This window comes from Etheostoma spectabile, chromosome 22, assembly GCF_008692095.1.
Source record: "Etheostoma spectabile isolate EspeVRDwgs_2016 chromosome 22, UIUC_Espe_1.0, whole genome shotgun sequence".
Classification (NCBI taxonomy): Eukaryota; Metazoa; Chordata; class Actinopteri; order Perciformes; family Percidae; genus Etheostoma; species Etheostoma spectabile.
Genome location: NC_045754.1, coordinates 2,740,711 through 2,754,899, shown reverse-complemented (window position 1 = coordinate 2,754,899; position 14,189 = coordinate 2,740,711). Strand labels below are relative to the sequence as shown.

Genomic DNA, 14,189 nt, shown 5'->3' with positions numbered 1-14,189 from the left:
ACGGAACAGGAGAGAAGGATGTGTATTTTGTTACTTGATTTGAAGCAGCCCACACTATCTGTCCTTAATATGGAGGTTTTTAGTCAGAAAGGGGCTGACTCCACCATTCAACCATTCATGTTATCTAGGCTGATACTAATACATAATGATGTTGGCAGGATGTATTGTCAGATAGACTTGCAGGAGTTTCTAAAGTGGCGTCATGCTGCACTTTAATGCTTCTCATGTGTATTCTGGCTTACAAAGGTAATAACTGTTTATGTGCATTATCAGTAGTCATAGACTTCAAATTGGCCATGTTACAAATAATCCTAGACTACACATCTGCCCATTGCAAAGACTATATATATATTTTTTTGTATTCTGCACTTATCCTATTCAGCCTCCTTTTTCTTATACTAAACAGCTGTTTTTGTTATATACTGTAACTACTGTGGCATTAAACTCCTTCCTGATAATGACAGTTAGTCAGGTTGAAAAAGAGGCGTGCAGTATGTGCAGTTTTTTAAAATGGGGTGATTGCGGTGGGGACACTATGTCACTTACTTTTTAATGGACTTATTAAACTGTCAAAGTGCACAGAGTAGGATACAATTGCCACACACCTTGGATAAAAAAACGTCCCTCATACTCGAACATATGTGTAAAATTTGACATTGAATACTTTACACAATATAAGATGGCTTTACAATCAGGGGTTCACAATCAGAAGATGGATTCACATATCCACAACTATAAAATCCTGTGGTTGCATTGTTTGCTTTTCGTTGAGATGTCTAGTGTGTTCCCAGAATAGTATCCCAGCTTACCCTGCGTATTCCGCATTCATGTTGCTTATGTGAAAATGAAGGCAGATGTGAAGTTACATCAGCAGCAGAGTGTGAACAAATGAAATCCAAACATAAGTCAACACTAATAAACATTGTTCCATAATGTGGTGCTCTGGTTTCATCAAACGGGAATCCATTGCATGTTTTTGAGAAATTCTGAAGAGGCCCACGTACTCCAGAGGTTTCTGTTTAACTTCATGAATCTAAATCCCAACCAGCGCGTACATGGCAGTGTTGCAGTGATGTACCTGCGCCTGCTTATCCTCCCGAGGTGTCTCCACCCCTGCTCCATTTGGAGCCGCAGCCTGGCTCGGATCGATGCCTTTCTCCAGCCGCCTGTCATCAATTATTCACCTGATCAGCCCTGCTGCTCATTAGATGACTAATCTGGGTGGGTGAGGAGAGACGGGACGCTTTGAAACCTGAGGCCGAGAGGCAGCAGGGAAGGGAAGGGAGGATCACGTCTCCAGATCGAGAGAGAGAGAGAGATGGAGGAAGAGTTCATAGATGTGGCATTACCGATTTGTACATCTAAGTCCTGACATCCAGGAGGGTTTATAAATCTTTGATGAAACCATAGAATCACTTTGATGAATGTGCACACGTATCACCAACATACTGCATGTGCCGACAGAGGCTTCACGGATGTTAGTGTATTAAGACAGATGGGCGACAGAGTGAGAAGTGAAGTGAGAAGGTGGGAGTGCAGCTTCCGTTAGTCAAAAGAGTGCTCGTTGCACTCACATTACACCCCACCAAAGTTGTTCTCAAGAACATCTGTGGTCAGCGTGGGTCACGTTTTTACTGTCCCATAAATCGCGCCCGACATTTTCCTCAGTGACGCCAGTTTTGTAATTTCCCATCTCCCTGCGTGTTGCTTGTTTCCTCCCTGCTAGATGATAAAGATCTCAACAGGTACACACACAACATAAGTACATATCTTTTTAGACATACTGTTTGTCCCACACCTTTCGTGCTCAATCGCAACACTTCTGGGGGCCACGTTAGTGTTGAAGGCAGTGTAGCTCAAAGAGCCAAAGAAAGACAGAAAGAACAAGAGAAAGAAAGGGAGCAGTTCTCCTTTCCCACTGATCATGTACAAGTGTGGGGGGAGGGGGGGGGGGGGGGGGCTTTGATCTCCCCTTGTCCCCCCTGAGAGCCACAGCGAGGTGGGAGTGCAATGTGACGGCTGTGGTACACGTTAGCTCTGATTAAAGGGAAATATGCAACACCGTATAGCGCTTTCCTTTTTATCTGCGCCTGCGATGTGGTGCGATGGCGACGCCAGGTTGGGCCCCGATATGTACTGATGTCACGGCTTCATCTGAAAGACACGTGGAGTCGAGTCACTCTCATTTGAAAGATTTGAGGCCACGTTAAGTTAGTTTGAAGAAGTTAAGGAGTTGACTTAAACCTAGCTGAGGTTGTTGCTCTCTCTCTCTCTCTCTCTCTCTCTCTCTCTCTCTCTCTCTCTCTCTCTCTCTCGGGCTGTTGCCTGTGTGACCTTTGACCTTTGATACTGGGTCATGTGCCTCCAAATCAATTAGAGCTGAGGACCTGCATTCCACAATGGTGTGTCAATGACTACCGGGGCTGTGTCTGCAGCAGAGCAGAGAGCATTTGGTTCTGACGGCATGGTTACAAATAGAAAGCACATTCTCAAACCTATTTGTCCCTCTTGGTTCAAAAAGAGTGGTTTAGTGCTTCTTTTTTTTCTTTTTTTTTACTCCAAATGCATCCTGCAATGCAGAAAAAAGACAAGCAGAGGCAAAATGGAGATCAGTACTAATGTCATCTCCATTCATTAAATATGAAGCCGTCACAAGACATGGAGCCATTGTTCGTGTGCTCCAGTCAGAACATGGAAACCTTTCAGCAATCTTGAAAATGGTCTCCAACACACTATCATGTGCGTCGTTTGTGCGTCATGTATGGTCTGGCTAGAAGAAAAGACTTGCCATTACAGACACTAAGACATCATTGAAAGGTAGAAACATATGCATGCACATTTGATAATGTTTCAATGCTAAAGTAGACAGATGGAGAGTCTGTTGGGAGGGGAGGGGCACAGAGGTATGGCATATGTATGCTCTTAAAAGCCCCTTGGCTAACCCACTTTGCATGACACTTACGTACTGCATACATGCACACACCTTTCCAGAGCAATATCAATTAATCCTGCTATCTGGATCTCTTCTCTGCCCTCCTGTCTGCCTCAGCCCTGCACTCTCCCTGGCCTTGTTGCTGCAGTAGATGAGCCATTGCATCTGCAGGGTATTAAGTATGTATGTGGGTGGCTTTATTCTGTGTTTCTGCTTCATACTAGAGCTGAAAAGATTAGTTGATTAATCGGTCAAGATCAAATGAATAGGCAATTTTCCATAATGGTTATTCATTAACCAAGCAAACATTCTCTGGTCAAAGCTTTCAAATGAGAGGATTTGCTGATTTGTCTTTGTTGAAAGCCATGGTAGCCATGGCTCTGTGGATGACTACTTTGGTCTGTTCACCATGTTGGTCAAGACAGAAATATTTGAAATGCTGGAAGGATTGCCATGACAATTTTGCACAGATATATTTGTTCTTCCCAGAGGATAAGCCCTGACTTTTCATCTTGCTCCACCAACATGTTAAAGGTGTCACTCATCCAGTGAAATATCTCAACATCTAAAAGAATGGTACATAATTTGGTGCATGCATTGCACGATTTATCCTAATGACTAATGACAAGAGGTGGAAACATATTGTTGTGTGTGCAATATCTCAACAAATAGAATGGATTGGCAGAACAATTGGGACACAAGTTCATGTCCACCTCAGAATGAGTTGTACCAACTTGAAGGTCAAATTCTTAATTTGTTCCAATTAGCAAATGTTTGCATGCCAGACAGTATACCTGCTTAACATATTCATGGCGTAGCATTGTCCTTGTGAGCATGTCAGCATGCTGATGTTATCATTCTGCTTCACAAAGCTGCTAACGTTGTACTGTACTGCTGCTGCTGTGAGCCAGCTCCACCTTTTTAGAAGATACACTGTCTACTTATAGCCTATGTGCCTATTGCTTAAATTATTAAGTAAAAGGAAGTATACATTTGGCTCAGTGAGTCACAAGAGCCACAGGCATTCCTTCATTGACAGCCCTTCTTAAACATCCTGGACGTTCCTGGACAAACGCAGAGTACCAGGTTTTCATTAAAATAATATATATTAATACGTGTATGAATGCTTTCAAGTGATCACTGTGATAATTATATTGATACGACATGTTGTTTAGGCTTTTTCAGGATTCTTCAGTTGGAAGGTTACCGGAGCCCTTTCAGTTAATCTCAAATATATCTAGCATGTCAGGACTTTTTTATATATATATTTTTTTTTTTTTAAATTCTATACTGTGACATTTTAATGGCCTTTTTGGACATACAATACTATGACTTGTTAACACATTTTCATGACTTTTTGATATCCCATACTATTACTATTTTATCACTTTTTTCAACATACTTCACTACTTTTTTGTTATACTACAGTATGACGTTTTCAACATACTATACTATTACTTTTTAATTACTCTTTTGTCATACTATACTATGACTTATTTCAACATACTATATCATGATTTTTTTATGACTTTTTCAACATACTATGATTTTTTTTTTTTTCACAACATACTATACTTTGACTTTTTTAATCACTTTTTTCGAGATACCATACTATGACTTTTTGACATACTATACTATGACTTTTTTTATTATTTTTGTTAAAAAACCCATCCAAAGACCTTTTGACATACTGTATTATAAGTTTTTCAACATACTATACAATGACTTTTTACCATACGTCACCATGATTTTTTCATTACTGTTTTCAACATACTGAGATTCATTTTGACATACTATGACATTTTTATATGTTTCTCAACATACTATGACTTTTTTTTTAATCACTTTTGTGACATAGAGTGGGGTTCAAATGTGTGGCCCCCCCCCCAGGTAAACATTTTTAATAATGTGCATTGAGAAACTAAGAAAAGATGGAAAAGTCGCCAAAAGGCATCAAATGACAGATTAGACATTCATGTAATATGTCACAAAAAGTTAGATTTTATTTCCATCATTTACACTTTGAAAATAACAGAAAACTAAAAAATGGTGTCTGCAAAAGTTTGGGCTTTAGAAAGCTGAGACCTGACAGTGTCATGGATTGTTCTCAATCATCGTCCGGAAGGACCAGGTGATGTCAATCTTAAGGTTTTAAATGCCCAGACATTTCAGACATACTATACTATGACTTTTAGACATACTATTAGACATACTATACTATGAATTTTATACATACTATACTATGACTTTTTTAGACATACTATACTATGACTTTTAGACATACTATTAGACATACTATACTATGAATTTTATACATACTATACTATGACTTTTTTAGACATACTATACTATGACTTTTTTAGACATACTATACTATGACTTTTTTAGACATACTATACTATGACTTTTTTAGACATACTATACTATGACTTTTTTAGACATGCTATACCATGACTTTTAGACACACTATACTATGACTTTTTTGTCACATTTGTCGACAAACCATCCAAAGACTTTTTTTACATACTACATTACAAGTTTCTCAACATACTATACTATACATTTTTGACTAACTATTCAAAGACTTTTTGTGACTTTTTTCAACACAATATACTGTGACATATTTTGACACACTATACCATGACTTTCAGACATACTATGACTTTTTCAGACATACTGTACTATGACTTTTAGACATACTATACAATGACTTTTAGACATACTATACTATGAATATTATACATACTATACTATGATTTTCAGACATACTATGACTTTTTTAGACATACTATACTATGACATTTTTAGACATACTATACTATGACATTTTTAGACATACTATACTATGACATTTTTAGACATACTATACTATGACTTTTTTAGACATACTATACTATGACATTTTTAGACATACTATACTATGACTTTTAGACACACTATACTGTGACTTTTTTAGACATACTATACTATGACTTTTAGACATACTATACTATGACTTTTTCAGACATACTATACTATGACTTTTAGACTTACTATACTATGAATTTTATACATACTATACTATGACTTTCAGACATACTATGACTTTTTTAGACATACTATACTATGACTTTTTTAGACATACTAGACTATGACTTTTAGACATACAATACTATGACTTTTTTAGACATACTATACTATGACTTTTTTAAACATACAATGTTATGATTACTTCATGCCTTTTTAACCTACTACCTACACTTTTTTGACATACTATATTACAAGTTTTTCAACATACTCTCTCTCTCGCTCTCTCTCTGTCTCTTTCTCTCACCCCCAACAGCAGATGCCCCCCCACCCTGAGCCATGGTTCTGCTCCAGGTTTCTGCCTCTTAAAGGAAGTGTTTCCTTGTCTCTGTGGCCTAGTGCTTGCTCTTGGTGGGAACTGTTGGGTTTCTGTAAATAACATCACAGAGTATGGTCTAGACCTGCTCTTTATGAAAAGCGCAATGAGGTAACTGTTGTGATTTAGCGCTATATAGATAAAATTGAACATACTACATTATAAGTTTTTCAACAGTTTTATGGAAAGCGCAATGAGATAACTGTTGTTGTGATTTAGTGCTATATAGATAAAATTGAAAATTGAACATACTACATTATAAGTACTATTCTATGACTTTTGTATTACTTTTTTCAACACAATATACTGTGACTTATTTCGACATGCTATAATTTTTTGACATACTATACTTTTACTTTTTCATATAAACTATGACTTTTTTCAACAATCTATTATATGACTTTTTTTTATATTTTTCTCAACATACTATACAATGATCACTTTTTTGACATACCATACCATGACTGTTTTGACATACTATACAATGATCACTTTTTTGACATACCATACCATGACTGTTTTGACATACTATACTATGACTTTATTTTTTCAATATACATTATGACTTTTTTGTCAGTTTTTTTGACATACCATCCTATGACTTTTTTGACATACTATACTGTGACTTTTTGACATACCATACTATGAGGTTTTCAACATACTATAGTATGACTTTTTTGATGTACTATACTATGACTTTTCATTCTTTTTTTCGAGATACTATGCTATGACGTTTTACATACTATATTATAATTATTTTATGACTTTTTATATTTTTCTCAACACATTATACTATGACTTTTTTGATAACTTTTTTGACACACTATACTATGACTTTTTTGACATACTAGACTATACTATACTTTTTTTATCACACTATATGATTTTTGCCACTTTTTTGACATACTATACTATGACTTTTAGATAGTTTTGTCGACAAACCATTTAAAGAAATTATAAGTTTTTCAAAATACTATACTATGACTTTTGACATACTATAAAATGACTTTTTGATCACTTTTTTCAACACACTATACTGCAACTTATTTCGACATATTATACTATTACTTTTGTATTACTTTTTCAAAATTGTATACTATGATTTTTTCACGACTTTTTTAAACATATTATCATATGACTTTTTGACATACTATACTATGACTTTGTTAATACTTTTTTGTCATACTTTTTTTCCAAACATCCTACATTATGATTATTTCATGACTTTTTTCAACCTACTATACTAAGACTTTTAAATATTTTTCTCAACACACTATACTATGACTTTTTTATTACATTTTTTACATGTGGCTTTTATTAAAAAACAAATAATAAAAAAATAAACTTAAAATATTTCACTATTGTGTTATTCAACATTTCAATGAAATTCATACTTATTAAAATCCTTCCCACTTTTCGTAGAACTATTCTCACTACTTCTTATGCAATTACAGTATGCCAGCAATCAAGTTTAGCTTTAGCCATTTAGCTTTTCAGCGTTCACAAGCAGTTTTACCCAAGGGAAGGAAAACGTTATGAGATGCCCATTTGGTAGGATTCCCAGTTAGGTGACATTCTTTTTGTGTAGACAGTTCTAAAGTCTTCAACAAAAATATCCACCTTTTTTGATTCCATGGCAGTGTGGAAATCTGGTCAATGACTTGCATTAAAATAAAAAATAAAAAACACATCACAATATAGTCAACAAAGCATAACTTTATTCTCATAAGCATCGGGTTCTTCGGGTACACAGTCACGAGCACAAACACAGTCAACATATTAAGTGAGTCAAACACATCACATCACCTAATGTGGGATTTTTCACTTATCGACTTGTGCTGACAGTCACAAGTACGTTTCTTATCTAACTGAGGAAAGAAGAGTCTGATCCTTAATTCTGTCACTTCCTGGTTTGTGGTGAGGGCTTGAAAACAAAGGACACTTCACTGATGAACACTTAAACATGGCATTCAGTAAACAGTAGTGCACTATACTGTAGGTTACCCACTCAGTGCGACATGTACACACCAGTGCTTTGCCCTTCATTCACAGTCCTGCATTTTGTGTCAGACACATAAGGACAGCTCTACATGGCTTTTGTTGCCAGTGGCAATTATATATTCATCTCTTGTTTCCCTCCTCCACTATGACAGCACACAGCAGCTGATTCACAAGTTACTCTATGTAAATATATATATATTTTTTCTCAATATATCTATATATTCTATCTATGGAATAAGTCTATATAGCATATATATATATGTATATATGTACTTTTGGTAGGGTTTTGAAAAGATTCAGGTACATTCACTTGACCCTGTGATGTTTTTTTTTTCTTCATATGAAAGATAACCACAGACAAATGTTAGCAGAGATACTTGCCATGTAGAAATGGCCTCCCATCAAAAAACAAGACGTTAAGCACCCCCCCGACTTAGAAGTATCAAACATAAATCTTTAAGGACCAACAACAAGCAGGACTATACTAAAAAGACCTCTGTATTAATCTAGTATAAAATAGCATATTTTCTGGACTTGACAACGGTTTATAATAACTCTAATAATAGAGTCTGGGTGCACACAATTCCACAGGTGCGTACATGAGCTGGCAACATGTAGGCAATTCAATAATTTTCTTTGCGTACTTACTAAGTCACCAAAAATGATTCCGTTAGTGGTTAAAAGCTTCAATGCAAAACTCACTTTTACAATCACTAGTGTAAATTGACCCTTGGCATATCACGGAGTACACAAACAGGCATTAATCAACAAGTCGAGGATTAGAACTTGGCCGACAGAGGACCGTACTGACGGTAAGCCACACCACGCACGTACACCGATTCTTTTTTTTCAGAAGGCCACAAGGATGTCACTTGGGTGCTGGTAAAGTGTGTTCCTTCATGGGTCCGGATTGACAGACGACCCCAATACTGCCCTTAATCGGACTGTGAAAGTTCAAGTCATAACTGAACTATTGATTTTCAGGGTGCATTACAAGAACAATATTACATCAAAGGATTGTGTAATCATACCAATTAATGTTCAACTGTATAATGCAAGGCCAATAGATACATTGTCAGCCAGTGTGACAGTAGACAGTGTGCCCTTGTTATAAGATTTACATTTCTTGGTATTTTAAACTGGGTCACCCTAATTAGAAACTACATTTTCTCCAATAGTGGTATATAGCCATGCACATTTGGCAGTTTTAGATAAAATTATCTTTTAGGATTTTTGACTTCAACCTTATAAAATGACACAAATGGAATTTTTTTTATGGTGTTCACGGTATTACACAAAAAAAAATAGTTTCCTCTGGATAGTCTTCCGATAGTTTCCGCAATGAGAAGTAGTCATTAAACTTTTGAAATGTAATTTTCATTGGGGTGAAGGCACAACTCAGCACAAAAAACTAAATTATCTGCATGGCTAGATACCATAAGAACTAAGGATTTAGGTGAAATGACCCTTTACCAGTATTAATGCGTCAGCTAGGTTATAAATAACCATTTTAATATGATTTAAATAAGCAGTAGAAAAATTATCCAACAGGATAATAAATACATACCAACAAACAAAATGTCAAAAAACAGAACAGTGCAATCAAAATAACATGGGAAATAAAACTGAATTATCTGACCTAGAGAGAGTATCCCTTATGTAACACAAAGATCAATTTTCACCATTGGCTTGATATTCTTTTTCTATTTTCATTTGAACCAAGTCAAATGCCTCAACTGGTGAAAGATGAAACTAGTGATAATAAACATCAGAGAAACTCTCCATCCCTGTGCTGCTGATTGATAGTACTGAGTGTGTGTGAGGTGCCACAGTGAAGGGCTCCATGCCCACTCGAGGACTAAGCTGGATAGTGTGGGCTTGGAGCAGGAGTGTCCAGATCCCCGTCTGCTTCACCCTCTTCCTGGCCAGAGTAGGAGCTCAGTGCGTCCCATAGAAGGCTGGGTTGCTCACAGTGGTGGCGACTCCTCCAGTGCTCCATAACCCCCTCTTTAGTGTCCAATATCTCGCTGCAAAGCACACAGTTAAAGGATGCACCTGCTGCAAGGACCCCATGGCCTCTGCAACTATCTGGTGATGCGAGGGCCCCGCTGTACTCCCCCTCCATTCTGTGGTGGTGGGACATGATGTGTCTCTTGAGCTTGGAGAAGGAGAAGAACTCCTCGTCGCAGCTGCCGCACCTGACCAGGTTGCGTTTCTCGTTGAGCTGGCGCCAGTAGTGGGCGGCGTGCTTTACCAGCTCGTTCTCGGCCTCGCGGCCACTGCGCGGTGCCTGGCCCTTGTGAAGTGGAACCTGGACCTCCTCCCCGTGCACATACAGCAGGTGCATCTTCATGTCGGCAAAGGTCGGAGTGATGGCCTGGCAGCGGCCGCATTTAATCTGCAGCTCTACAGGGTCTTCCCGATCCTGCTCATCTGATGGCTCTGGGGAGTTGGCCCTGGTGAGGAAAACAATGAACAGTGCTTATTTAAAACGTAGTTTTGACCGTTTAGAAAGGTTGCCAGTTACCTGGCAATCAATCAATATCTTTAGCCCTTTCATTTATAAGTTGACATCTCTAAATATAACCTGCTACAAGATAAAGGTCACGGTAAAGTAGGTGCTTGATCAATAATGAGCTGACCTCTCCCCAGACAGGTGATCCTCATGATGGCTGATGGAAGGCTCCACAGTCAGCACCACCTTGTGGACCTCTCTCAGGTGACTGAAGTAAACCCCAACATATCCAAAGGCCTTCTCGCAGAACTCGCAGCACAGAGACCGACGTGGGCGTACCTCAGAGTGGTGAAGCTTCATGTGGGTGCTCAGGCTGCCGGAGTGAGCGTAGGCTTTGCGGCAGACTGGGCAGACGTAGGGCCGGCTGTTGGTGTGACTGTTCATGTGGCTCTGGAGGTGATGCTTGAACTGGAAACAGCGGCTGCAGGTGGGGCAACGGTGGAGCGGACGGCTGCCTATGAACACTCTTGGATGGGAGGCACCTCTCAGGTGGAGGGTTACTGGAGCTGGTTGGGGAGGACAGTCCAGGGTCTTGGTTGTGCTAGTGGTGGGGAGCTGATGACCAAGTACAAGCTCCTGTTCTTGGCCATCTGGGGTAATGGCAGGCAAACTAACCAGTTGGGGAACTGTCTCCATTACCAACATGGGCTTGGGTCGGATGCTGCGGTACTTCTTTGAAATATCAACTTCTTTTTGTTTAGAGCCTGGAATAACTGCTGGCGGTTTCTCTGGGACCCTTCTACAGAAGAAAGACAAAGACCTCTTCTTTCTAGCCTCAAATGCCAAGATGTCCTCCATCGTCTTTCTCTTCCGCCCCCTCTTCCTCCCAGGTGGTTTCTGGAGGGTTCCCAACACAGGCATGAGTGTGGTCTTTGCTTGGGGCTGGAGAGTGGAGTTTGGCACCTGGTTGTGACCCAAGGCTTTAGCTGTCTCGTGGGGCTTCGGTGTAGGATCTAAGGGGCTGGTGAGTCCTGCTGTCTGGCTAGAGAAACCCTTCTCTGGGGACAAATTGCTAAGCTTTGCAGCTGGGATGAGGGCGCTCTTCATTTTAGAGTAGGGCAGAATGGGCAGTTTACCCTTAGGTGGGGACGGGATAATCTGGACTGCTTTGCTGAAGATGGCTGAGGAGAGGACAGTTATACTGCTCTGGGGCTGGGCTGCAGTGGACTTAGATTGGCACAGCCTCACTGTAGTCTTACTTTCCTCTGGGGATTTACTTGGGGAGCCAGCAGCGGGGGGGAACTGGAGGTTCTGAATCAGGCTAGTTGTAGCAGATCGTTCAGAGCAGTCTGGTGCTCGCTCTAGCTGAGAACCTGGGTACAGGACAGCATTTTCTGGGAGTAGAGCAGTGACCGAGATGTCAGAGGAAGCTGGGTCAATCAGAATGACCTGCTCCGAAGACTCCTCTTTGGCCACTAGGTTTTCCGTTGTGTGCTTGGACTCCAGTTGTTTTTTCTTCATCACTGTTGATGCCCCACTCAACGCCGACTTGGTTTGTGCTGTCACAGCAACCTTGGAGGCTGTTTTCACCCTCGCAGCTAGTGGTGGTGACTTGACCTTATCTGTGGTCCCCTTGCTCCTTACTGGCTGGTACCTGGGAATGGGCAACTTGAGGTTCTTTTGGGTTGGTTGCTGTGGCGTCTGAGAGGAGACAGAAGGAGGCAGTGCCACCAGAGAGAAAGTGCCATCCTGACCTGCTATTTGCATCAGTGCATAGTTTTGGGTGGGCACAATGATGGACTTGGGGCTGGAGGCAGTGGTAGCCTCAGGGAGGGCAGAGGGAGGCTGGCAGGACAGGACTGCAGGGGAAGGGGAGGGCACCACAGCCGGGGCCTTAGGGGCGATGCTCCGGAACTGAAGGCTCTTCATCTCAAGGGCTGGACTTAATGGCTACCAACTGAAACACAATCACAAAAGAGTTTTATGAGTAACTGCACTGAGCCTAGCGAGCCTTTTCAGCCTTAACTTGCCCTTTTATCTTCAACCCTCTAACCTTAACTTTCCACATAAACAATTACTGACACCATTGCAACACCGTTCGATTGCAGTCATTAATCTGTTGGATCTAACATACTCAATAGAAATAACTGATGGTTACATGACTTCCTGTGGTCTCTTCTGAAAGCTGCCAAGATCAGGACTGTAAATGTGATTTGTTGATGGTGTCATTACTGTGCAACCCAAGCAAAGAAGCAAACACAGTAAAAAACAAAAACAAAAAAACAGGCATCTGCACAAGTGTGACAAGCTGTCCATGTCTCTCTGGTCACACACGGCAGAGTCACTCTGCCCCAGGCTAAGGACATACTGTCCCCTTTGATTTAAGCTCAGCATGCAGCCGTGGTACATGCTGGGGCCCTGCAGGGGGCTCCTTTTACCCCCTCCTCACTTCCTGGAAGGATCAGCCAGTGGAGCATGAAAGCTGCCCAACAGCAGGATCTTTACTAGATGAAGAAGATCTCATCTCCCCCTCCATCGACCAGCATTGCAACCTGGCCAAAGGCAATGAGGATGACCCTGAAAAAAAACCCTGGATTTTCTTTATCGTCCCTTGTTCACAAACAACGTTTCATGGTTTTCCAGCATGGCTGAGGCTTTTCCACTCTGTGGATCGCCATTCTGACTGTGTTGATACTAAATACTGCTGAAGTCAATGGGGAAACTTTAACCTCGGAGTGAGGTTTTAAACAAGTCTATATTATATAAATCTACCGTGCAGTTTCCATCCATCAATCAAGAGCCACAGGTATGGCTTTAAAAACAAAGGCAAAATTTCCTTTGTTTATACCAATACTGAATCTTTATATCAAAAGGAGGGAGAGATTTCAGAGGAATGCTTCAAAAGGGCCTAATTGTAAACAGACTGAGGTTTGAATTTCACAATTATGACCCCGACTTTCAATAACAGCGTTTGATACAAGCAGCGTTCCAACTCCACTCTGTAATAATAATCAGCATAAAGTGCAACAATCTGGAGGTGTCACAAAAGGCAAATATTCATTACCAGAATTTCTCAATACAAAAAAAAAAACCCTCTGTATTCATTTTCAAAGCAGTCTGGTGCTTTTAAGAAGGAGAAAAAAAGAAAAACTGCAAAGGGCATATTGTTTAACAGCTGGAAGTGTTTCTGTGCGGAGAGATTATTTATACAGTACCCCTACCGCATTACGACTCCATAAAACCGGAGATATTCCTTCTCTGTGTGGATAGTTGACTCCAGTTTGACTGTGACTTTGGCTGAACACCGAGTGGAATAAAACCATGGGATGCGTGTTCCTCTGGGCATTTTATGTGGCTATGGATAGTGGGAGATTGGGGTGGAGGCAACGCTTGGCGATTAATTGCGCCATGTGAAGCTT

General features: G+C 40.0%; 1 protein-coding gene across 1 annotated transcript in view; it reads right to left on the bottom strand.

Moving 5' to 3' along the window:
* Positions 1–8,599: 8,599 nt before the first annotated feature.
* Positions 8,600–14,189, bottom strand: part of znf438 (zinc finger protein 438) — a 60,266-nt gene continuing 54,676 nt past the window's right edge. Inside the window, exons 3-4 of the mRNA XM_032503385.1 lie at positions 10,958–12,727; positions 8,600–10,771 (exon numbers count right to left, since the gene is read on the bottom strand). Of these exons, the coding sequence (XP_032359276.1) occupies positions 10,174–10,771; positions 10,958–12,699 (2,340 nt within the window). The 5' untranslated portion in view covers positions 12,700–12,727 and the 3' untranslated portion in view covers positions 8,600–10,173. The remainder of the gene's footprint in view (positions 10,772–10,957; positions 12,728–14,189) is intronic.